At 46.6% G+C, this 27,097-nt stretch overlaps 1 protein-coding gene across 3 annotated transcripts in view; it reads right to left on the reverse strand.

Annotated features, from left to right (window-relative positions):
* Window positions 1-26,869, reverse strand: part of GNS (glucosamine (N-acetyl)-6-sulfatase) — an 86,991-nt gene extending 60,122 nt beyond the window's left edge. The window contains exon 1 of one of the 3 annotated variants that reach the window (XM_069764676.1): window positions 26,653-26,869. In XM_069764676.1, the coding sequence (XP_069620777.1) occupies window positions 26,653-26,793 (141 nt within the window). In that variant the 5' untranslated portion in view covers window positions 26,794-26,869. The remainder of the gene's footprint in view (window positions 1-26,652) is intronic. The other 2 variants (XM_069764677.1, XM_069764675.1) reach the window with 2 other exon arrangements.
* Between the last annotated feature and the right edge of the window lie 228 nt (window positions 26,870-27,097).

Below are 27,097 nucleotides of genomic sequence, written 5' to 3' on the forward strand. Positions count from 1 at the left end.
CAGACTTTGATGGAATGCTCTGTGGGCGTCACGTTGCGTTTGCAGAGCCCCTGATGTGGCTTAACAGTAGAAACCCCCCACAAGTGACCCCATTTTGGAAACTAGACCCCGAAAGGAATTTATCTAGATGTGTGGTGAGCACTTTGAACCCCCAAGTGCTTCACAGAAGTTTATAATGCAGAGCCGTGAAAATAATAAATACGTTTTCTTTCCTCAAAAATAATTATTTAGCCCAGAATTTTTTATTTTCCCAAGGGTTACAGGAGAAATTGGACCCCAAAAGTTGTTGTTCAGTTTCTCCTGAGTACGCTGATACCCCATATGTGGGGGTAAACCACTGTTTGGGCACACGTCAGGGTTCAGAAGGGAAGTAGTGACTTTTGAAATGCAGAATTTGATGGAATGGTCTGCGGGCGTCACGTTGCGTTTGCAGAGCCCCTGGTGTTCCTAAACAGTAGAAACCCCCCACAAGTGACCCCATTTTAGAAACTAGACCCCCCAAGGAACTTATCTAGATATGTGGTGAGCACTTTGAACCCCCAAGTGCTTCACAGACGTTTACAACGCAGAGCCGTGAAAATAAAAAATCATTTTTCTTTCCTCAAAAACGATGTTTTAGCAAGCATTTTTTTTATTTTCACAAGGGTAACAGGATAAATTGGACCCCAGTAATTGTTGCGCAGTTTGTCCTGAGTATGCTGGTACCCCATATGTGGGGGTAAACCACTGTTTGGGCACACGTCGGGGCTCGGAATTGAGGGAGCACCATTTGACTTTTTGAATACGAGATTGGCTGGAATCAATGGTGGCGCCATGTTGCGTTTCGAGACCCCTGATGTGCCTAAACAGTGGAAACCCCTCAATTCTAACTCCAACACTAACCCCCCCACACCCCTAACCCTAATCCCAACTGTAGCCATAACCCTAATCACAACCCTAATTCCAACCCTAACCCTAAGGCTATGTGCCCACGTTGCGGATTCGTGTGAGATTTTTCAGCATCATTTTTGAAAAATCCGCGGGTAAAAGGCACTGCGTTTTAGCGGCGGATTTTCCGCGGATTTCCAGTGTTTTTTGTGAGGATTTCACCTGCGGATTCCTATTGAGGAACAGGTTTAAAACGCTGCGGAATCCGCACAAAGAATTGACATGCTGCGGAAAATACAACGCAGCGTTTCAGCGCTGTATTTTCCGCACCATGGGCACAGCGGATTTGGTTTTCCATAGGTTTACATGGTACTGTAAACCTGATGGAAAACTGCTACGAATCCGCAGCGGCCAATCCGCAGTGTGGGCACATAGCCTAAAGGCCCCTTCACATTAAGCGACGCTGCAGCGATACCGACAACGATCCGGATCGCTACAGCGTCGCTGTTTGGTCGCTGGAGAGCTGTCACACAGACCGCTCTCCAGCGACCAACGATGCCGGTAACCAGGGTAAACATCGGGTAACTAAGCGCAGGGCCGCGCTTAGTAACCCGATGTTTACCCTGGTTACCATGCTAAAAGTAAAAAAAAACAAACACTAGATACTTACCTTCCGCTGTCTGTCCTCCAGCGCTGCGCTCTGCTTCTCTGCTCTCCTCCTGTACTGGCTGTGAGCCGGAAAGCCAGTACAGGAGGAGTGCAGAGCACAGCGCTGGAGGACAGACAGCGGTAGGTAAGTATCTAGTGTTTTTTTTTTTTTACTTTTAGCATGGTAACCATCGGGTTACTAAGCGCGGCCCTGCGCTTAGTTACCCGATGTTTACCCTGGTTACCAGTGAAGACATCGCTGGATCGGTGTCACACACGCCGATCCAGCGATGTCAGCAGGAGTCCAGCGATGAAATAAAGTTCTGGACTTTCTTCAGCGACCAACGATCTCCCAGCAGGGGCCTGATCGTTGGTCGCTGTCACACATAACGATTTCATTAACGATATCGTTGCTACGTCACAAATAGCAACGATATCGTTAACAATATCGTTATGTGTGAAGGTACCTTAATTCTAAAGGTATGTGCACACGCTGCGGAAAACACTGCGGATCCGCAGCAGTTTCCCATGAGTTTACAGTTCAATGCAAACCCATGGGAAACAAAAATCGCTGTACACATGCAGCGGAAAAACTGCACGGAAACGCAGCGGTTTACATTCCGCAGCATGTCACTTCTTTGTGCGGATTCCGCAGCGGTTTTACAACTGCTCCAATAGAAAATCGCAGTTGTAAAACCGCAGTGAAATGCGCAGAAAAAACGCGGTAAATCCGCCATAAATCCGCAGCGGTTTAGCACTGCGGATTTATCAAATCCGCAGCGGAAAAATCCGCAGAGGACCAGAATACGTGTGCACATAACGAAACCCTAACCCTAGCCCTAACCCTACCCCTACCCCTACCCCTATTCTAACATTAGAGGGAAAAAAAAAAAATTATTTATTTTTTTTATTGTCCCTACCTATGGGGGTGACAAAGGGGGGGGGGGGGTCATTTATTATTTTTTTATTTTGATCACTGAGATATAATCTATCTCAGTGATCAAAATGCACTTTGGAACGAATCTGCCGGCCGGCAGATTCGGCGGGCGCACTGCGCATGCGCCCGCCATTTTGGAAGATGGCGGCGCCCGGGGAGAAGACGGACGGACCCCGGCAGGATCGGTAAGTATGATGGGGTGGGGGGGGGGTGGGGAGATCGGAGCATGGGGGGGTGAATCGGAGCGCGGGAGGGGTGGAACGGAGCACGGGGAGGGTGGAACGGAGCACGGGGAGGGTGGAACGGAGTGCAGGGGGGGGTGACTGGAGCACGGGGGGGTGATTGGAGCACGGGGGGGAGCGGAGCACAGGACGGAGGGGAGCGGGGCAGTGTACCGGGCAGATCGGAGGGCTGGGGGGGGGGAAGGGCGATCGGTGGGGTGGGGTGGGGGCACATTAGTATTTCCAGCCATGGCCGATGATATTTCAGCATCGGCCATGGCTGGATTGTAATATTTCACCTGTTATAATAGGTGAAATATTACAAATCGCTCTGATTGGCAGTTTCACTTTCAACAGCCAATCAGAGCGATCGTAGCCACGGGGGGGGTGAAGCCACCCCCCCTGGGCTAAACTACCACTCCCCCTGTCCCTGCAGATCGGGTGAAATGGGAGTTAACCCTTTAACCCGATCTGCAGGGACGCGATCTTTCCATGACGCCACATAGGCGTCATGGGTCGGATTGGCACCGACTTTCATGACGCCTACGTGGCGTCATGGGTCGGGAAGGGGTTAATATTAAGGGAAAAAGAAATCCAAACCTACAGAGCCCTGTGTGAAAAAGTGATTGCCAACCCCCTTTAAAACATTAACTGTGGTTTATCACATCTTTGGGAAGCGGAGTTCAAATTCCCTAGCCACACGCAGACCTGATTAATGCCACACCAGTTCTAAATTTAAAAAAATCACTTAAATAGGACCTGCCTGACAAAGTGAAGTAGACCAAAAGTTCCTCAAAAGCTAGACATCCAAAGAAATTCTGGAACAAATGATAAACAAAGTAATTGAGCTCTATCAGTCTGGAAAAGGTTATAAAGCCATTTTTCCAAGCTTTGGGACTTCCGTGAACCACAGTGAGAACCATTACCCACAAATGGCGAAAACATGGAACAGTGATGAACCGTCCCAGGACTGGCCGGCCGACCAAAATTACCCCAAAAGTGGAGTGGAGGCTCATCCAAGAGGTCACAAAAGAACCCACAACAACATCCAAAGAACTGCAGGCCTCACTTGCCTCAGTTAAGGTCAATGTTCGTGGCTCCATCATAAGACTAGGCAAAAATGGCCTACATGGCAGAGTTTCGAGATGAAAACCACTGACTTTTGGGAGAATACTCTGTGGACTAAAAACAAAAGTTGAACTTTTTGGAAGGTGTATGTCCCATTACATCTGGCATAGAAATAACAGCATTTCAGAAAAGGAACATCATACCAACAGTAAAATATGGTGGTAGTAGTGGATAGTCTTGGGCTGTTTTGCCATTCCAGGACCTGGAAGACTTGCAGTGGTAAATGAAATCATGAATTCTGATAAAAAAAAAAATCCTGAATGAGAATAATTTGGCCATCTGTTCGCGACCTCAAGCTGAAGCACACACTTAGGATATGCAGCAGGACAATGATCCAAAACACACTAGCTAATCCACCTCTGAATGGCTTAAGAATAACAATCAATACTTTGGAGTGGTCTAGTCAAAGTCCTGACCTTAATCCAACTGAGATGCTGTGGCATGACCTTGAAAAGGCGGTTCATGCTCGGGAACCCGCCAGTGTGTCTGAATGACAACAATTCTGCAAAGATAAATAAGCCCAAATTCCTCCAGAGCGTTGTAAAAGACTCATTGCCAGTTATCGCAAATGCTTGACAGTGGCTCAACCAGTTATTAGGTTTAGGAGGCGATCACTTTTTCACACAGAGCCCTGTAGGTTTGAATTTCTTTTCCCTTAATAATAAAAGACCTTCATTTAAAAACTGCATTTTGCATTTACCGTATTTTCTGGTGTATAAGATGACCCCAAACTTTTCAAGTTAAAATATAAAATCTTCTCAGAAGTCAGGGGTTCTCTTATAAGCCGGATGTCGTCTTATAGGGCGGGTGCAGAGCAATCTGCGGTTAACTCATATGGTGGGGGGGCGGTCCAAATGACAAAGTGGAAAAAAAAAGGCGGCACTGAGCCCAGAAAAATACGCCTCCTTCACCCGTCTGGCCCACCCTTGTATCCTAAATATATATTTATTGAGATTAACTTTTGTTAATCACCAAATACTTATTTTCCACCATAATTTACAAAATAACTCTTGCCAAATCAGACAAGATGATGTTCTGGATTTGTTTTCTCATTTTGATTCTCATAGTTGTGGTCTACCTATGATACCAATTACAGGCCTCTCTTTTTTTTTTTTTGTGGGAGAACTTGCACAATTGGTGGCTGACTAAATACGGTACTTTTTTTCCCACTATACGTATAACAGTGTCAATAGAAAGAATACAAAGCAGTCACTAAATCAAAGTAATGTGGAAATCCATTGAATAGATCACTCCAGTTACACAATAGCCAAAAATTAAAAAAAAAAAAAAAAAAAAGTAGAATATCCGCGTGCCAATAATCCACTCAATTCAGACAAGGAAATTGTGGCTTCGTTTTGGCTTACAGAGTATCCTGGAGTGGATTTTTGTTATGTTCATATCCTGAATTTTTAAATTTTGCAAGAGACCAAACATGTCATTGCTAAAGGCCAGACTAGACAGACGAGCAGAGGACCAGGGAAATTTTGACGAAAAGCAGTTAGGTTAAGTGAAGGGTGTTTTTTTTTTCTTTTTTCTTGTGGGCGGTGGGTTGCTTGTTAGGCTGGTTTTTCTGGAGAAATATGCAAAAGATTCACAACAAAATCTGAACGTATGTTCTGCAACTTTCCCAGTACATGTTAGCATTCTTAAAGTCTCCCCCCATTTCAATTAGATTTGTAAACTGGTCAGACTGGGGAAGCAGGGAGCAGGCAACAGGCCAGGGGTCAAAAATATTGTTTACTGCAGTTTATGGAGGGCTTGGAGAGGAGAGAAAACTCAAGCAGAACCAAGAACAGAACAGAGCATACAGATGCTTCTCACTAAATTAGAATATCAAAAAGTTAATTTCAGTTCTTCAATACAAAAAGTGAAGCTCATAGTAAATAAAGTCATTACAAATAGAGTGATCTATTTCAAGTGTTTATTTCTGATAATGTTGATGATTATGGCTTACAGCCAATGAAAACCCAAAAGTCATTATCTCAGTAAATTAGAATACTTCATAACACCACCTTGAAAAATGATTTTAAAATCCGAAATGTTGGCCTACTGAAATGTATGTTCAGTAAATGCACTAAATACTTGGTCGTCGCTCCTTTTGCATCAATTACTGCATCAATGCGGCGTGGCATGGAGGCGATCAGCCGGTGGCACTGCTGAGGTGTTATGGAAGCCCTGGTTGCTTTGTTAGCAGCGTTCAGCTCGTCTGCATTGTGGGGTCTGGGGTCTCATCTTCCTCTTGACAATACACCATAGATTCTCTATGGGGTTGAGGTCAGACGAGTTTGCTGGCCAAACAAGCACAGGATTATAGTTTTTAACCCCTTAACCGCCAATACACATTTTAACGGCAGCAGTTAAGGGTACTTAAAGGGACTGTCACCTGAATTTGGAGGAAAAAAATTTTCAGCCATAGGGGGCGGGGTTTTCGGGTGTTTGATTCACCCTTTCCTTACCCGCTGGCTGCAATATTGGATTGAAGTTCATTCTCTGTCCTCCGTAGTACATGCCTGCACAAGGCAATCTTGCCTTGCGCAGGCGTGTACTATGGAGCAGGGGTCCCCAACTCCAGTCCTCAAGGCCCACCAACATGTCATGTTTTCAGGATTTCCTTAGTCTTGCCCAGGTAATAATTGCATCACCTGTGCAATGCAAAGGAAATCCTGAAAACATGACCTGTTGGTGGGCCTTGAGGACTGGAGTTGGGGACCCCTGCTATGGAGGACAGAGAATGAACTTCAATCCAATATTGCAGCCAGCATGCAGCCAGCGGGTAAGGAAAGGGTGACTCAAACACCCAAAAACCCCGCTTCCATGGCTGAAGACTGTTCCCTCCAAATTCAGGTGACAGAGTCCCTTTAAACCACAGCGCTGCTTTTTAACGTCTCTGAGGAATAAGGGTATAGCTGAGACCCCAGATAACATGATTTGAGTCGGTTTTTACTGACCCCGATGTTGTGATCACCGTTATTAACGGTGTAAAGGCTGCTGCAAAAAAGTCAGATTTTCAATTTAATTTCTCTCTCCTCTGATGTGATCACATCAGAGGAGAAATAGGGTCCCCCTATCCCCCTCGGGACCTCCACTGTCCCTGCAACCCCCCGTGAAGACCCCCGGGCTACCAGCGTCTTCTTCCTGGAGAAAATGGCTGAGATCTGCCAGCGGCACCTGGCAACAGGAAATTTTTCCTATTGCATTATTTTGATCACTGCGATAGGGTCTACCACAGTGCTCAAAATTAAAAAAATAAATAAAATTGTAAGTCAAACCCCTCTTTATCACCCCCTTGGTTAGCTAAAAATAATAAAATAAAATTAAAAAGTATTTATTTCCATTTTCTATTGGGGTAAGGCTGGCGTCACACTAGAGAGTTTTACGGACGTATGAGAGGCGCAAAAACTACGCATTGCTCACGGACCAATGTTTCTCTATGGGGCAGCTCCTATCTGCCATATATTTCTCAGCCGTATTTTACGGGCATAGAAAATCGCAGCATGCTGCGTTTGTCAGCGTATTGCGCAAAAAATCTGCCAATAAAAGTCTATGGGGGTGAGAAAAATACGGTAAACCATTTCATATCCCTTCTTTTTTACATATTCCTCACTACTAATGTTAGAAGTGTCTGTGTGTAAAATTTTGTGTCTCTAGCTGTTAAAATAAAGGGTTAAATCACGGAAAAAATTGGCATGTCTCCGCCAGAGTGGTAAAGCCAGTGACTGAGGGCAGATATTAATAGCCTAGAGAGGAACCATGGTTATTGCCGTCGCCTCCCCCCCCCCCTCCCGGCTAAAAACATCTGCCCCCAGCCTCCCCAGAAAAGGCACATCTGTATGATGCGCCTATTCAGGCACTTAGCCTCTCTCTTCCCACTCCCGTGTAGCGGTGGGATATGGGTAATAAAGGGTTAATGTCACCTTGCTAATGTAAGGTGACATTAAGCCTGGTTAATAACGCAGAGGTGTCAATAAGACACCTATCCATTATTAATCCAATATTAATAAAGGGTTAAAAAACACACATTTGGAAAAAAGTATTTTAATGAAATAAATACACATGGTGTTGTAATATCTTTATTATACGCTCAATCCAATTTTGTTTCCAAAATTGTGCTGATATAAAGTAGACATGTGGGAATTTTTTTTTTTTTTTTATTAAGTATTTTGTCGGATCTCTCTCTGATTTAAGGGCATAAATATTCAAAGTTTGAAATTTTCAAAATTTGCCATATTTCTGTTTTTTTCATAAATAATCGCAAGTCATATCGAAGAAATTTTTCGAGCAGAGTACTGCAGTGCGCAGGCGGTGGGCGTCTCTGACCTTTCCTGGTGCCTGAGCACTGCAGTACTTTGCTCTGCCCTCAACAGAGCAGACAAAGTACACCTGTGCAGGAGCCGCGGCAAGAAGAGGATGTGATCATATGAAGATGTGGCTCGGTCCGGCGCCTCCCAACGCCCATTGGACTGGGGCCGGCCCTGGGTGAGTATAATATAACCTGTTTGGCTACGTTCACACTAGCGTTGTGCGCCGCTGCGCCGTTTTTCGACGCGTGCGTTGTTTTTTGACGAAAATCGGACGCAAGAAAAATGCAACTTGTTGCGTTTTCTTGGTCCGACGCTAGCGTCAAAAAAGACGCACGTGTCGGAAAATGCAACAAGCAAAAACGCATGCGTCCCCCATGTTAAACATAGGGGCGCATGACGCGTGCGTCGCCCGATGCTAGCGCGACGCACACTAGCCGAACGCTAGTGTGAACGTAGCCTTTCTCTTATCTTTCAGGATACACCGGGGGCTTATCTACAGCATTACAGAATTCTGTAGATAAGCTCCTGATGCTGGTGGCCTTAGTTTATAGGCCATTTTTGGAGTGACCGATTCCCTATAAGGCTCTGTGCACACGATGCGGGTTTTGCTGCGGATCCGCAGCAGTTTTCCATGAGTTTACAGTACAATGTAAACCTATGGGAAACCAAAAACGCAGTGCCCATGCTGCGGAAAAAAAACCGCACGGAAACGCAGCGGTTTACATTCTGCAGCATGTCAATTCTTTCTGAAGAATCCGCAGCGGTTTTACACCCGCTCCATAATAGAAAACCGCAGGTGTAAAACCGCAGTGGAATCCGCAGAAAAACCGTTGTAAATCTGCTATAAATCCGCAGGAAAAACGCAGTGTTTTTGCCCTGCTGATTTATAAAATCCGCTGAGGAAAAATCCGCAGTGGACCATTCTACGTGTGCACATACCCTAACAATTTTTTCAAGGTTGCGGTTATCCCGATTGCTTGTGCACCTTTTTCTACCATACTTTTTCCTTCCACTCAACTTTCCATGTTTGGATACAGCACTCTGAACAGCCAGCTTTTGCAGGTGTTTTTTTTTTTGATGATTATGCTAATTTACTGAGCTAATGACTTTTTGGTTTCCATTGGCTGTAAGCCATAATCAACATTAGCAGAAATAAACACATGAAATAGATCACTCTGTCTGTAAGGCCGGTTTCACACGTCAGTGGCTCCGGTACGTGAGGTGACAGTTTCCTCACGTACCGGAGACACTGACTCACGTAGACACATTGAAAGCAATGTGTCACTGCACATGTCAGCGTGTTTTCACGGACCGTGTGTCCGTGTGCAAAACACGGAGACATGTCAGTGTTCGTGGGAGCGCACGGATTACACGGACCCATTAAAGTCAATGGGTCCGTGTAAAACACGTACCGCACACGGACGCTGTCCGTGTGCCGTGCAGGAGACAGCGCTACTGTAAGCGCTGTCCCCCCCACGTGATGCTGAAGCGGCCAGTGATATCTTCTCTCCAGCAGTGTTCGCTGGAAAGAAGATATGAAAAATCCCTTTTTTTTTTTTTTTTTTTGTCCTCGTGTTTAAAATAAAGATCCCTGTCGCCACCCCCCTCCCACCCCCTGTGCGCCCCCCAGCTGTTACTAAAATACTCACCCAGCTCCCTCGCAGTGTCCTGTCCTCGCCGCACCTTCTCCTGTATGAGCGGTCACGTGGTGCTGCCGCCGATTACAGTCATGAATATGCGGCTCCACCTCCCATAGGGAAGTTATAAGGGTTAAAATTTGACCAGCGATTTCTCATTTTTACAACGAAATTTAACCCTTCAGGTGCTTCACAGCAGCAGAAGCAACATGGAAGGAAAAGATGAACATTTAATTTTTAATTACAAAAGTGATCTGTGGCAATAATTTTGGGTAAAAACAGAAACTGGACCCCAAAAGTTATTGTACAATTTGTCCTGAGTACGCAAATACCCCATATGTGGGGGGAAACCACTGTTTGGGCGCATGGCAGGGCTCTGAAGGGAAGGAGCACCATTTGACTTTTTCAATGAAAAATTGGCTCCAATCTTTAGCGGACACCATGTCGCGTTTGGAGAGCCCCTGTGTGCCTAAACATTGGAGCTCCCCCACAAGTAATCCAATTTTGGAAACTAGACCCCCCAATCAGCTTATCTAGATGCACAGTGAGCACTTCGAACCCTCAGGTGCTTCACAAATTGATCCGGAAAAATGAAAGTGTACTTTTTTTCCCCCCCACAAAAAATTTATTTTAGCCTCAATTTTTTCATTTTCACATGGGCAACAGGATAAAATGGATCCTAAAATGTGTTGGGCAATTTCTCCTGAGTACACCGATACTGCATATGTGGTCACAAACCACTGTCTGTGCACACGGCAAGATTCGGAAGAGAAGGAGCGCCATTTGACTTTTGAATGAAAAATTAGCTCCAATCGTTAGCGGACACCATGTCGTGTTTGGAGAGCCCCTGTGTACCTAAAGATTGGAGCTCCCCCACAAGTGACCCCATTTTAGAAACTAGACCCCCCAAGGAACTTATCTAGATGCACAGTGAGCACTTTGAACCCCCAGGTGCTTCAAAAATTGATCCGTAAAAATGAAAAAGTACTTTTTTTTTTTTTTTTTTTTTTTCACAAAAAATTTCTTTTAGCCACAATTTGTTCATTTCCACATGGGCAACAAGATAAAATGGATCCTATAATTTATTGGGCAATTTCTCCTGAGTACACCGATACCTCACATGTGGGGGTAAACCACTGTTTGGGCACACGTCGGGGCTCGGAAGGGAAGTAGTGACGTTTTGAAATGCAGACTTTGATGGAATGGTCTGCAGGCATCACGTTGCATTTGCAGAGCCCCTGATGTGCCTAAACAGTAGAAACCCCCCACAAGTGACTACATTTTGGAAACTAGACCCCACAAGGAACTTATCTAGATATGTGGTGAGCACTTTGAACCCCCAAGTGCTTCACAGACGTTTACAACGCAGAGCCGTGAAAATAAAAAATCATTTTTCTTTCCTCAAAAATGATGTTTTAGCAAGCATTTTTTTATTTTCACAAGGGTAACAGGATAAATTGGACCCCAATAGTTGTTGCCCAGTTTGTCCTGAGTACACAGATACCCCATATGTGGGGGTAAACCACTGTTTGGGCGCACATCAGGGCTCGGAAGGGAGGGAGCACCATTTGACTTTTTGAACGCAAGATTGGCTGCAATCAATGGTGGCGCCATGTTGCGCTTGGAGACCCCTGATGTGCCTAAACAGTGGAAACCCCTCAATTCTACCTCCAACACTAACCCCAACACACCCCTAACCCTAATCCCAACTGTAGCCATAACCCTAACCACAAGCCTAATCTTAACCCTATTTCCAACCCTAGCCCTAATTCCAACCCTAATTCCAACCCTAACCCTAAGGCTATGTGCCCAAGTTGCGGATTCGTGAGAGATTTTTCCGCACCGTTTTTGAAAAATCCGCAGGTGAAAGGCACTGCGTTTTACTTGCGGATTTCCAGTGTTTTTTGTGCGGATTTCACCTGCGGATTCCTATTGAGGAACAGGTGTAAAACGCTGCGGAATCGGCACAAAGAATTGACATGCTGCGGAAAATACAACGCAGCGTTTCCGCGCTGTATTTTCCGTCCCATGGGCACAGCGGATTTGGTTTTCCATAGGTTTACATGGTACTGTAAACCTGATGGAAACCTGCTACGAATCCGCAGCGGCCAATCCGCAGCGGATCCGCAGCTAAATCCGCACCGTGTGCACATAGCCTAATTCTAACCCTAACCCTAGTGGGGAAAAAAAAAAAAAAAAATTATATATATATTTCTTTATTTTATTATTGTCCCTACCTATGGAGGTGAGATTCGGCACTGCGCATGCGCCCGCCATTTTGGAAGATGGCGGCGCCCATGGAGAAGACAGACGGACACCGGGAGGCTCGGTAAGTATGAGGGGGGGGGGGGGGGGGAGGAGATCGGCGCATGGGGGGGTGGTATCGGAGCACGGGGGGAGCAGACAGGAGTACGGGGGAGCAGACAGGGTGACGGAGGGGAGCGGAGCACAGGACGGAGGACTGGGAAGGAGATCGGCGACGGTGGGGGGCCAGATCAGGGTTTCCAGCCATGGCCGATGATATTGCAGCATCGGCCATGGCTGGATTGTAATATTTCACCAGTTTTCATATGTGAAATATTACAAATCGCTCTGATTTGCAGTTTCACTTTCAACAGCCAATCAGAGCGATCGTACCCACGGGGGGGCGGTTAAAACAACCCCCCCCCCCGGGCTGAAGTAGCACTCCCCTTGTTCATGCAAATCGGGTGAAATTGGAGTTAACCCTTTCACCCCATCTGCAGGGACGCGATCCCTCCATGACGCCAAATAGGCGTCACAGGTCGGATTGGCACCGACTTTCATGATGCCTACGTGGCGTCAAAGGTCGGGAAGGGGTTAAATTATGTTTGATTTGTAGCAATGAGAATACATAATGCATATCAGGTATTTACATTCCGAATCATAACTGTAGCAAAATTACAGTTACGAAGTAGCCACCAAAATTATATTTTGGTTTGGGGTCACCGCAACATGAGGAACTGTATTGAGGGGTCACGGCATTAGAAAGGTTGAGAACCACTGACGTAGTATATAGCACTGTGGGCACCATATCCCTGTTGAAAAAAAAATTAAAATAAAAAAAATAGTTATATACTCCTCTTTTGGCCTTTAGCGATGCTCCCGCCAGGACCGTTCCCAGTGATTCTTTGCGGCAATAACCAGTGATGATGTAGTGGTCTCGCAAGACGCTACGTCATCTGTGGTCATTACAGCAAAGCACTACTGGGACCGGAGCATCGCAAGGAGTAGGAAAAGCTGTCGGGGACGCCGGAAGGTGAGAATGTTACGATTTTTTTTTTTATTATTATTTTTAACATGATATCTTTTTACTATTGATGCTGCATAGGCAGCATGAACAGTAAAAAGTGAAGCGGTGTTTAAATCCCGCCCCAATATCACTGATCAGCCGGCCGCGACCAATCAGCGACGCGGGATTTCCGTTACAAACAGACGGAAGTGGACCTTAGACAATTATATATATAGATGGGGATCAGCATAAACTGTGTTGAGCATTATATTGGCATCTACAGGCCCATCTTGAACTTTATGGAGCATTATATGGGGTGTATTTTGTATGGAGCATCTTATGGGGCCCCATCATCAACTTTATGGAGCATTTACCAGTAGCTGATGCATTTCCCACCCTAGGCTTATTGACTGGAGTATAAGTTTTCCCAGTTTTTGGGGAAGTGGGACGATTCTAGTGATGAGCACAAGTGCTCGTTACTCCAGTTTGCCTAGGGAGCTCGGGTGTTGTGAATTCTGTGGCAGAGCTCCCTCCTGTGGTCACAAGTGGTACTTCGGCTGATTCTCTCTGTGAGCTTCCGTTGGTGGAGGAGAGTGGTACTGCGGCTTCTGAGTTTCCTTCCTCAGGTGATATGGTGAAGTCGTTAGGGCTGCTCTATTTAACTCCACCTAGTGCTTTGATCCTGGCCTCCAGTCATTGTTCTAGTATTGGACCTGTTTCCTCCTGGATCGTTCCTGTGGCCTGCTGCTCTGCATAGCTAGTTCCTCTTTGCTATTTGTTTGCTGTTTTTTTTTTTTCTGTCCAGCTTGTCAATTTGTTTTTTCCTGCTTGCTGGAAGCTCTGGGACGCAGAGGGTGTACCTCTGTGCCGTTAGTTCGGTACGGAGGGTCTTTTTGCCCCCTTTGCGTGGTTTTTGTAGGGTTTTGTGTTGACCGCAAAGTTACCTTTCCTATCCTCGCTCTGTTCAGAAAGTTGGGCCTCACTTTGCTAAATCTATTTCATCTCTACGTTTGTCTTTTCATCTTAACTCACAGTCATATGTGGGGGCTGCCTTTTCCTTTGGGGTATTTCTCTGAGGCAAGGTAGGCTTATTTTCTATCTTCAGGCTAGCTAGTTTCTCAGGCCGTGCCGAGTTGCATAGGGAGCGTTAGGCGCAATCCACGGCTGCCTTTAGTGTGGTTGGAGAGCATTAGGGATTGCGGTCAACAGAGTTCCCACGTCTCAGAGCTCATACTTGTTTTTTGGGTTATTGCCAGGTCACTGTATGTGCGCTGACCTCTATGTCCATTGTGGTACTGAATTACCTTTCATAACAGTACTGGAGGCCGTAAGTACTAATGATTCTCTATAGAGGGAAAAAAGAAGTTCTGAGACCATTTTTTTTTCTTTGCACTGTGTTTTGCCTTTTTTTCCCCCTAGACATTTGGGTGGTTCAGGACACAGGTGTAGCAATGGACATTAAAGGTTTGTCTTCATGTGTGGATCAGCTCACGGCAAGAGTTTCAAAAATAATTGTAAACTATTTCTGGCTTTGAAACCTCGCTCCTCTGGTGACCCAGTTCAACAAGTCAGGATCGTTATTTCTTTTTTGCGTGGCAACCCTCAGAACTGGGCATTTTCTCTTGCGTCAGGAGATCCTGCATTAAGTAATATCGATGCGTTTTTCCTGGCGCTCGGATTGCTGTACGATGAGCCTAATTCTGTGGATCAGGCAGAGAAGAATTTGCTGGCTCTGTGTCAGGGTCAGGATGAAATAGAGGTATATTGTCAGAAATTTAGAAAGTGGTCCGTACTCACTCAGTGGAATGAAGGTGCGCTCGCAGCTATTTTCAGAAAAGGTCTCTCTGAAACCCTTAAGGATGTCATGGTGGGATTTCCTATGCCTGCTGGTCTGAATGAGTCTATGTCTTTGGCCATTCAGATCGGTCGACGCTTGCGCGAGCGTAAATCTGTGCGCCATTTGGCGGTATTACCTGAGCTTAAACCTGAGCCTATGCAGTGCGATAGGACTTTGACCAGAGTTGAACGGCAAGAACACAGACGTCTGAATGGGCTGTGTTTCTACTGTGGTGATTCTACTCATGCTATCTCTGTTTGTCCTAAGCGCACTAAGCGGTTCGCTAGGTCTGCCACCATTGGTACGGTACAGTCAAAATTTCTTCTGTCTGTTACCTTGATCTGCTCTTTGTCATCGTATTCTGTCATGGCATTTGTGGACTCAGCCGCTGCTCTGAATTTGATGGACTTGGAGTATGCTAGGCGTTGTGGGTTTTTCTTGGAGCCCTTGCAGTGTCCTATTCCATTGAGAGGAATTGATGCTACGCCTTTGGCCAAGAATAAGCCTCAGTACTGGACCCAGCTGACCATGTGCATGGCTCCTGCACATCAGGAGGTTATTCGCTTTCTGGTGTTGCATAATCTGCATGATGTGGTCGTGTTGGGGTTGCCATGGCTACAAGTCCATAATCCAGTATTGGATTGGAAATCCATGTCTGTGTCCAGCTGGGGTTGTCAGGGGGTACATGGTGATGTCCCATTTCTGACTATTTCGTCATCCACCCCTTCTGAGGTTCCTGAGTTCTTGTCTGATTACCGGGATTTATTTGATGAGCCCAAGTCCGATACCCTACCTCCGCATAGGGATTGTGATTGTGCTATCGATTTGATTCCTGGTAGTAAATTCCCAAAAGGTCGACTGTTTAATTTATCTGTGCCTGAGCACGCCGCTATGCGGAGTTATGTGAAGGAGTCCTTGGAGAAGGGGCATATTCGCCCGTCATCGTCGCCATTAGGAGCAGGGTTCTTTTTTGTAGCCAAGAAGGATGGTTCACTGAGACCTTGTATAGATTACCGCCTTCTAAATAAGATCACGGTTAAATTTCAGTACCCTTTGCCATTATTATCTGATTTGTTTGCTCGCATTAAGGGGGCTAGTTGGTTCACCAAGACAGATCTTCGTGGTGCGTATAATCTTGTGCGTATTAAGCGAGGCGATGAGTGGAAAACTGCATTTAATACGCCCGAGGGCCATTTTGAGTATCTTGTAATGCCGTTCGGACTTGCCAATGCTCCATCAGTGTTTCAGTCCTTTATGCATGACATCTTCCGAGAGTACCTGGATAAATTCCTGATTGTGTACTTAGATGACATTTTGATCTTCTCGGATGATTGGGAGTCTCATGTGAAGCAGGTCAGAACGGTGTTTCAGGTCCTGCGTGCCAATTCTTTGTTTGTGAAGGGATCAAAGTGTCTCTTTGGTGTTCAGAAGGTTTCATTTTTGGGGTTCATCTTTTCCCCTTCTACTATCGAGATGGACCCTGTTAAGGTCCAAGCCATCCATAATTGGACTCAGCCGACATCTCTGAAACGTCTGCAAAAGTTCCTGGGCTTTGCTAATTTTTATCGTCACTTCATCTGCAATTTTTCTAGTATTGCTAAACCATTGACCGATTTGACCAAGAAAGGTGCTGATGTGGTCAATTGGTCTTCTGCTGCTGTGGAAGCTTTTCAAGAGTTGAAGCGTCGTTTTTCTTCTGCCCCTGTGTTGTGTCAACCAGATGTTTCGCTTCCATTCCAGGTCGAGGTTGATGCTTCTGAGATTGGAGCAGGGGCTGTTTTGTCGCAGAGAAGTTCTGATTGCTCGGTGATGAAACCATGCGCCTTCTTTTCCAGGAAGTTTTCGCCTGCTGAGCGAAATTATGATGTGGGCAATCGAGAGTTGCTGGCCATGAAGTGGGCATTCGAGGAGTGGCGTCATTGGCTTGAAGGAGCTAAGCATCGCGTGGTGGTATTGACTGATCATAAGAACTTGACTTATCTCGAGTCCGCCAAGCGGTTGAATCCTAGACAAGCTCGTTGGTCGTTGTTTTTTGCCCGTTTTGACTTTGTGATTTCATACCTTCCGGGCTCTAAAAATGTGAAGGCGGATGCTCTGTCTAGGAGTTTTGTGCCCGACTCTCCGGGTGTATCTGAGCCGGCGGGTATCCTCAAAGAGGGAGTAATTGTGTCTGCCATCTCCCCTGATTTGCAGCGGGTGCTGCAAAAATTTCAGGCTAATAAACCTGATCGTTGCCCAGCGGAGAAACTGTTTGTCCCTGATAGGTGGACGAATAGAGTTATCTCTGAGGTTCATTGTTCGGTGTTGGCTGGTCATCCTGGAATCTTTGGTACCAGAGAGTTAGTGGCTAGATCCCTTTGGTGGCCATCTCTGTCGCGGGATGTGCGTACTTTTGTGCAGTCCTGTGGGATTTGTGCTCGGGCTAAGCCCTGCTGTTCTCGTGCCAGTGGGTTGCTTTTGCCCTTGCCGGTCCCGAAGAGGCCTTGGACACATATCTCTATGGATTTTATTTCAGATCTTCCCGTCTCTCAAAAGATGTCAGTCATTTGGGTGGTCTGTGATCGCTTCTCTAAGATGGTCCATTTGGTACCCTTGTCTAAATTGCCTTCCTCCTCTGATTTGGTGCCATTGTTTTTCCAGCATGTGGTTCGTTTACATGGCATTCCAGAGAATATCGTTTCTGACAGAGGTTCCCAGTTTGTTTCGAGGTTTTGGCGAGCCTTTTGTGGTAGGATGGGCATTGACTTGTCTTTTTCCTCGGCTTTCCATCCTCAGACTAATGGCCAGACCGAACGAACCAATCAGACCTTGGAAACATATCTGAGATGCTTTGTTTCTGCTGATCAGGATGACTGGGTGTCCTTTTTGCCTTTGGCTGAGTTCGCCCTTAATAATCGGGCCAGCTCGGCTACCTTGGTTTCACCGTTTTTCTGCAACTCTGGGTTCCATCCTCGTTTCTCTTCAGGGCAGGTTGAGTCTTCGGACTGTCCTGGTGTGGATACTGTGGTGGACAGGTTGCAGCAGATTTGGACTCATGTAGTGGACAATTTGACTTTGTCCCAGGAGAAGGCTCAACGTTTTGCTAATCGCAGACGCTGTGTGGGTGCCCGACTTCGGGTTGGGGACTTGGTTTGGTTATCTTCTCGTCATATTCCTATGAAGGTTTCCTCTCCTAAGTTTAAACCTCGTTTTATTGGTCCGTATAGGATTTCTGAGGTTCTTAATCCTGTGTCTTTTCGTCTGACCCTTCCAGATTCTTTTTCCATACATAACGTATTCCACAGGTCATTGTTGCGGAGATACGTGGCACCTATGGTTCCATCTGTTGATCCTCCTGCCCCGGTTTTGGTGGAGGGGGAGTTGGAGTATATTGTGGAGAAGATTTTGGATTCTCGTGTTTCAAGGCGGAAACTCCAGTATCTGGTTAAGTGGAAGGGTTATGCTCAGGAAGATAATTCCTGGGTCTTTGCCTCTGATGTCCATGCTCCCGATCTTGTTCGTGCCTTTCATATGGCTCATCCTGGTCGTCCTGGGAGCTCTGGTGAGGGTTCGGTGACCCCTCCTCAAGGGGGGGGTACTGTTGTGAATTCTGTGGCAGAGCTCCCTCCTGTGGTCACAAGTGGTACTTCGGCTGATTCTCTCTGTGAGCTTCCGTTGGTGGAGGAAAGTGGTACTGCGGCTTCTGAGTTTCCTTCCTCAGGTGATGTGGTGAAGTCGTTAGGTGCTGCTCTATTTAACTCCACCTAGTGCTTTGATCCTGGCCTCCAGTCATTGTTCTAGTATTGGACCTGTTTCCTCCTGGATCGTTCCTGTGGCCTGCTGCTCTGCATAGCTAGTTCCTCTTTGCTATTTGTTTGCAGTTTTTTTTCTGTCCAGCTTGTCAATTTGTTTTTTCCTGCATGCTGGAAGCTCTGGGACGCAGAGGGTGTACCTCTGTGCCGTTAGTTCGGTACGGAGGGTCTTTTTGCCCCCTTTGCGTGGTTTTTGTAGGGTTTTGTGTTGACCGCAAAGTTACCTTTCCTATCCTCACTCTGTTCAGAAAGTTGGGCCTCACTTTGCTAAATCTATTTCATCTCTACGTTTGTCTTTTCATCTTAACTCACAGTCATTATATGTGGGGGCTGCCTTTTCCTTTGGGGTATTTCTCTGAGGCAAGGTAGGCTTATTTTCTATCTTCAGGCTAGCTAGTTTCTCAGGCCGTGCCGAGTTGCATAGGGAGCGTTAGGCGCAATCCACGGCTGCCTTTAGTGTGGTTGGAGAGCATTAGGGATTGCGGTCAACAGAGTTCCCACGTCTCAGAGCTCGTACTTGTTTTTTGGGTTATTGCCAGGTCACTGTATGTGCGCTGACCTCTATGTCCATTGTGGTACTGAATTACCTTTCATAACACTCGGGTATGCACCAAGTATCGCGGGTGCTCCAGTGAGATGTTAGAGTCCCCGTGGCTACGTTTCCCTGCTGTTAGACAGCCACAGAATACACAGGGATAGCCGTGTGTGTCCAAAACGTTTTGCATATTTTGTGGCTGTGTAACATGTCCCGCGAGCACCCACAATACCAGAACATACACGAACAGCCTTAGCTGCTAATACAATGGTTCTATCTCCACACAGCCCCATGTTATCGGCAGCACATCCTCTATTTGGGCCTAAGTGCTGCAAAAAATAACTGAACACCCAATAAATGAGTGTTCTGCTTTTACCCCATATTTAGTCTTCTCAAACTGGACCTCAATTATTGGTCAGCTTAACAACAAATCCACCATACTCCATGATGAAGCGGTAGCGAAACACACGGAGTAGCATGAGGGGGTTGTGACATGCCCTCCATGGCCAGTATTTGATATAAATATATAACACTACATGGAGCCACTGTTTTAGAATTTATATATCTATATCTGGCACTTATCTATGGTAGAGTGTATAATGGTACATGACACGTATGTACCCCGTGTATACCTGCGTCACAGTGTATGATGGTATATGACATATGTACTCCGTGTATATCTATGGCACAGTGTATAATGGTACATGACATGTATGTATCCCATGTATATCTATGGCACAGTGTACAAGGTGGGCCATGTGTATGGATACACCAAAATAAAATGGGAATGGTTGGTGATATCAACTTCCTGTTTGCGGCACATTAGTATATAGGAGGGGGAACTTTTCAAGATGGGTGGTGAGGTGACCATGGCGGCCATTTTGAAGTCAGTCATTTTGAATCCAACTTTATTTTTTCCAATGGGAAGACGTTCATTTGACACATCAAACTCATTGAGAATTTTACAAGAAAAACAATGGTGTGCTTGGTTTTAACGTAGCTTTATTCTTTCACGAGTTATTTACAAGTTTCTCTTCATTTACAGCCATTGACATGTCGCAGAGGTTAACAGGTGAGGAGCAGATAGAAATTGTGTTGCTGTCTGGTGAACGCAGTACCCGGGTCATTGCAGCAGATTTGTCAATTTATGTCAATGGCTGTAAACAAAGAGAAACTTGTAAATAACTCATGAAAGAATAAAGTTATTTAAAACCAAGCACGCCATTGTTTTTCTTGTGAAAATAGAATTAGAACTTACCGGTAATTCTCTTTCTAGGAACCTTCCACGACAGCAGTATCGGAGGATGTCTCCCCGCCCTAATAGGGGACAGGAAACAGAAAGAGGTTAAATACCCCTCCCCTTCCTGCAACCACCAGTGTTTTTTCTGGACACAGTAGCATGTATAGTTACCACTTAAGTGCAGGAAACATCTAATATATAAATCAGATAGGGAGGGAAATTAGTGCTGTCGTGGAAGGTTCCTAGAAAGAGAATTACCGGTAAGTTCTAATTCTATTTTCTCCAGTCACCTTCCACGACAGCAGTATCTGAGTGATACCAACTGCTAATTTCTTTAGGGAGGGACAACAGCTTGGAGAACTCGTCTGCCAAACGATCGGTCCCTATTGAAGTTGAGTCTGTAGTGTCTGGTGAATGTATGGACTGACGACCAGGTGGTGGCTCTGCATATCTGCTCCGATGAAGCGTTACCCCTCTCTGCCCAGGAAGTTGAGACTGAACGGGTGGAGTGAGCTTTTAGAGAAGCTGGAGAAGTCAGATTCTGGGATGAGTATGCAAGGTTAATTGCCTGTTTAATCCAATTTGCTATTGTGCTTTTGGCTGCCTTCTTGCCTTTATTTCGTCCTGTCCACTGGACGAACAGATTATGATTCACTCTCCAACTTTGTCTGCTGAAGATAGAACAGGACCACTCTACGGATGTCCAGGGTATGAAAAACCTCCTCTTTTGGATTAGAGGGATTCGGACAGAATCCTGATTCCTATGGAATTCTGAGACTACTTTAGGCATAAAGGAAGGATCTGATTTGAGGATTATGCTGTCCATAGTTACGGTCAGGAATGGCTCCTGGATTGACAAAGCCTGTATCTCCCCTATACGCCTGGCGGTAGTGATAGCCACCAGGAAGACGGTTTTAAGGGTCAAGATTTTTAGGTTGGAGCCTGAAAGGGGTTCAAATGGGACACCGGTCATACTCTTTAGAACAAGATTCAAATCCCACGGAGGAGTGTGGATAAGACGTCTCGAACGGATTCTAGTTGCCGATGTTATGAACCGTTTGATCCATCGGTGATTTGCCAGATCTTGGTCGAAGAAAGACCCCAGAGCTGACACCTGAACCTTTAGGGTACTAAGTGAGAGCCCCAACTCTAAGCCCTTCTGGAGGAATTGAAGGATTTGATCAATATCTGGGTTGAATGGATCCGGTTTGTTCGGGAAACACCATGAAGAAATTTTTTTTTCCATATTTTGCCATAAATGGCATTAGTTATCGGTTTCCTAGTTTTTTGTAGGGTTTCAATCAGGTCTTGAGAGAGACCCCTGGCTTTTAGGATCTCGGCTTCAGAAGCCAGGCTGCTAACTTCAGCTTGTGCAGGTCTGGATGAAGTAGGGGACCCTGTTGAAGCAGGTCGCGTCTCTGGGGAAGCAGGATCGGATCCTCTAGACATGTCTTAACGCGTTGAACCAGCTTCTTCCTGGCCATAATGGAGCTATCAGAATCGTTGTGACCCGATCTATCCGGATCTTTTGTAATGTTCTGGATAGCAATGGGATTGGCGGAAAGGCATATGCTAGGGCGAATTCCCAAGGATGGGAGAATGCATCCAGCCCCTGTGCTTCATTTGAGGTGCTTAGGGAGAAGAAGGTGTGACTTTGTATTTTGCCTGCTGGCAAACAGGTCCACCTCGGGGGTTCCCCACCTCTGGACCAAGGATAGGAATACCTCCTGGTTTAGGGACCATTCTCCTGGATGTTGGGGATTTTTGGCCTCTGAACCTGGAGATCCTGTTAACAAGATCGATCCGACGGTCCTTGGGTAGGAAGGACATTCTCCTCTGAGTCCAGAAGAACTCCTAGGAATTTCTTCTGTGGAGACGGCCGGAGATCTGATTTTGCCAGATTCGGAATCTACCCAAGAGATGTTAAAATATCGAGAACCTTCGTCACGTCCTGATTGAGGCGTGAAGCTGATGGTGCGATGAGGAGGAAGTCGTCCAAGTATGGGATGACACAGACCCCCTGTTGTCGGATAAAGATTATCACTTCTGACATAATCTTGGTGAAGACACGTGGAGCCGATGATACTCTAAAAGGAAGGGCACTGAACTGGTAATGGCTGATCCGTTTGTTGTGGGAGATAGCGAACCTGAGAAACTTCCTGTGGTCCGGGTGTATTGGCACATGGTAGTATGCGTCCCTCAGGTCCAACGTGGCCATTACCCAGTTCTGCCCAATCAGCGGGATTGCTGATCTGATGGAGATTCAAGATGGAATCTGATATCTTATCACCTGATTCAGAGGTTTCAGGTTTATTATGATACGGTGTTTCCCGGAGGGTTTCTTCACCAGAAAGAGATGGGAGTAATGACCTTCTCCTCTTTCCCGACGTGGAACATGGGAAATTACCTTTGCTTGAAGCAGGCTTAGAATATCCGACCTCAGGGCTTCCTGAAGTTTTGGAGATTGTGGAGAAGTGATCGTTAGCCGGTGAGAGGGAGGACTCTCGAATTCCAACCTTAGTCCATCCTGTATGGTACACAGGACCCACCGATCCCTGGTGATCTCTTGCAACCGGGAAAAAAAAAAATCCGAGAGTCGACCCCCGACCGGGGAGCAGTCATTGCTTCTCAGAGGACTGCTGGGGTTGGGGGACCAGAATATTTCTGGCTTTCCCACCTTTGGGGTAGCTCCATCGTCCCGATTTGCCCTTACCCCTAAAATTCTGTTGGGGTGGTTGGTCACGAGGGGAACAAAAAAAACGCTTCCTAGGGTTCCTTTGTTCTGGAAGAACTTTCTTTTTGTCTGAAGCCTTGTCCAGGATGTCATCCAAGGCTGGCCCAAAAACGTGATGACCTTGGAAAGGAATACCACAAAGTTTGGACTTTGAGGTAATATCTCCTCCCCAGGACTTAAGCCACAAGGCCCTTCTCGCTGAATTTGTGAGGACAGCGGATCTAGTGGCTACCCGAACTGATCCTGCGGAGGCGTCCGCGAGGAATCCAGTTGCTTTTTGAAGCAGCGGGAGAGAATTAAGGATGTCTTCCCTGGAAGTACCCTGTATGAGGTGATTTTCCCAAGGTACGAAGCCAGAGAAACAACGATCTGGCTACACATGTTGAGGCTATGTTAGATCTCAATAAGTTAGTTGAGGTTTCCCAAGATTTCCTCAATAAACTCTCAGTTTTACGATCCATAGGATCTTTCAGCTGAGAGGAATCTTCAAAGGGCAGAGCCGTTTTCATGGTTACCCTTGACACCTGCACATCCACTTTGGGCATTTCAAATAAAGGACAGTCTCCCTTCCAGGGGGAAACGATTTTTAAACTCAGATGGGATGTTCAACCCCTATTCCGGCAGTCCCCACTCTTGGAGGAGAAGGTTTTCAATGTTTTCATGTATGGGAAAACCCTTTACTGACTTAGGTTTCAGACCCCCGAACATATCATCCTGTACGAAATGGCCCTCTGCCTCCTCTTCTACCCCCATGGTGCCTCTCACCATGGAAATTAATTCCTCCACATCCTTAGAGGAGAAGAGGTATTTTTTACTGTCAGATTTGGGAGCAGAAGTAGAAGTAGAACCCTCGTTTTCCCAGCTATACTCTGAACCCAAGGTATGTATCTCGCCTGAGTCAGAGTCTGAGACAACCGGACCCATCTTCCTTTTTTTAGGAGGGGAAGGCTACGGAGTCGGGGCCTGAGAGAAGGCCGCCATAGAGGACTGAACCTCCTGTCTAATGAGGGTTCTGATGCTGTCCATCAGTGAAGGCTGTTCGCTACGCAGCACTTTGTCTGTGCATGGTTGGCAGAGCTTCTTTTTATAGGTCGAGGGAAGCTTGGACGCACAGATGCGGCTGGGCATCTTAACTTTCTTGGGGTCAGAAACCTTGTCTCCCTGCAACGAGAAAGGAAGGTGGACTAAGTTGCTTAATTAAAACAAAAAATGGACTGCAAGGGACATCAACCCACTACTTACGGTAGAGGGGTGCGCGCTGGGCTCTGCAGAAGCAGAGTGTAAGGGTTTATCGCCGTCCATAACGTTAGTGGTCCAGAGAGGGTCACAGACAGACGTCTTACCTGGAGGCTTCCCCAGTCAGGAATAAGTAAGCTTATTGAGGCTCCAGCGAGTTTGGTGCTCCTCCCCCTCGAAAGTGTCCTTGGGAGGGTGGTCAGAGACGCCCGCCATAGCCGCCGCTGTTCATCCAGAGCCAGGACGCCGGCCGCCGCGCGCCGGAGCTCCAGCCCGAAAAAAACGGAAGTTCGGGTGAGCGTCATTTCCAGTGCGCACGCGCCAACCCCAGCAGCAGCGTGGAAGAGAGAGGAAGCCGGGGAGCTGCAGGAGGACACCGGAGCACTACACCGCTCTGCATTGCCACCCGAAAGTGGCGCAGGAAGAGCGGGTGAAGGTACCAAGTCACGCGACGAACGCGGAGATGGGAGCAGTCTGGAGAAGGAGGAGAGCAGAGCTCCCGACCGCGACTGCCTGGCTCTCAGGTAACAGCACTCCCGTTCGCCGACAGCACTATCGACGAACCTCTTCGTGCCCCATAGGGGACAGGAAAAACACTGGTGGTTGCAGGAAGGGGAAGGGTATTTAACCTCTTTCTGTTTCCTGTCCCCTATTAGGGCGGGGAGACATCCTCCGATACTGCTGTCGTGGAAGGTGACTGGAGAAATTCTCAATAAGTTTGATGTGTCACATGACCATCTTCCCATTGGAAAAAATAAAGTTAGATCCAAAATAGCCGACTTCAAAATGGCCGCCACGGTCACCACCCATCTTGAAAAGTTTTCCCCCTCCCAAATATAATGTGCCACAAACAGGAAGTTGATATCACCAACCATTCCCATTTTATTTAGGTTCATCCATATACATGGCCCTCCCTGTATAATGGTATATGACACGTATGTACCCTGTGTATATCTACGGCACAGTGTATAAGTGTACATGACACGTATGTCCCCGATGTATATCTATGACACAGTGTATAATGGTACATGACATATTTACCACTTGTATACCTATGTGTTCCTTATGTATACCTATGGCACAGTGTATAATGGTACATGACACGTATGGACCCTGTGTGGCACCGTGTATAATGTTACATGACACGTATGTCCCCAGTGCATACCTACAGCACAGTGTATAATGGTACATGACATATTTACCACTTGTATACCTATGTGTTCCTCATGTATACCTATGGCAAAGTGTATAATGGTACATGACACCTATGTCCCCCGTGTATACCTATGGCACAGTGTATAATGGTATATGACGCGTATGTCCCCCGAGTATAACTACGGCACAGTGTATAATGGTATATGACACGTATGTCCCCCGTGTATACCTACGGCACAGTGTATAATGGTATATGACGCGTATGTCCCCCGAGTATAACTACGGCACAGTGTATAATGTTATATGACGCGCATGTCCCCCATGTATACCTACGGCACAGTGTATAATGGTATATGACTTGTATGTCCCCCGTGTATACCTACGGCACAGTTTATAATGGTACATGACGCGTATGTTCCCCGAGTGTAACTACGGCACAGTGTATAATGGTATATGACACGTATGGACCCTGTGTGGCACAGTGTATAATGGTACATGACACGTATGTCCCCAGTGCATACCTACGGCACAGTGTATAATAGTACATGACATATTTACCACTTGTATACCTATGTGTTCCTCATGTATAACTATGGCACAGTGTATAATGGTACATGACACGTATGTCCCCCGTGTATACCTATGGCACAGTGTATAATGTTACATGACACGTATGGACCCTGTGTGGCACAGTGTATAATGGTACAAGACATGTATGGACCCTGTGTGGCACAGTGTATAATGGTACAAGACATGTATGGACCCTGTGTGGCACAGTGTATAATGGTACATGACACGTATGTCCCCCGTGTATACCTATGGCACAGTGTATAATGTTACATGACACGTATGGACCCTGTGTGGCACAGTGTATAATGGTACAAGACACGTATGGACCCTGTGTGGCACAGTGTATAATGTTACATGACACGTATGGACCCTGTGTGGCACAGTGTATAATGTTACATGACACGTATGTCCCCGATGTATATATATGGCACAGTGTATATCTATAGCACAGTGTAGAATGGTACATGACACGTATGTCCCCCGTGTATATCTATGGCACAGTGTATAACAGTACATGACACGTATGTCCCCCGCGTACACCACTTAGCCTGGGCTGAATAGTTACCATGCCACCGAGGGTCACATCCTGGTCATCAGTCAGGATCAGCACTACGTTGGGTCTCCGGGACTCTCCCAGTCCCGGCACCAGCGCAGGGAACAGGAGCAGCAGGCAGAGCCAGGCGGGAGATGGGCCGCGCTCACACATGGTCCTCCTGCGCAGTAATGTCAGCCCTCCGTCTATCTCATCGCTCCTCACTCAACATAAAGAGGAAGTGGAGGGAGCAGGTCAGCTGATCTCCGCGGTCACGTGCCTGCTCACAACAGGAAGGGCGGAGCCTGCCGGGGGTCGCCCCACGCTCAGCTGTCGCCCCTGGCCTGTGCACATTGTCGCCCCACGCTCAGCTGTCGCCCCTGGCCTGTGCACATTGTCGCCCCACGCTCAGCTGTCGCCCCTGGCCTGTGCACCTTGTCGCCCCACGCTCAGCTGTCGTCCCTGGCCTGTGCACATT

Source organism: Ranitomeya imitator, chromosome 4 (assembly GCF_032444005.1).
Source record: "Ranitomeya imitator isolate aRanImi1 chromosome 4, aRanImi1.pri, whole genome shotgun sequence".
In the NCBI taxonomy this organism is placed as follows: domain Eukaryota; kingdom Metazoa; phylum Chordata; class Amphibia; order Anura; family Dendrobatidae; genus Ranitomeya; species Ranitomeya imitator.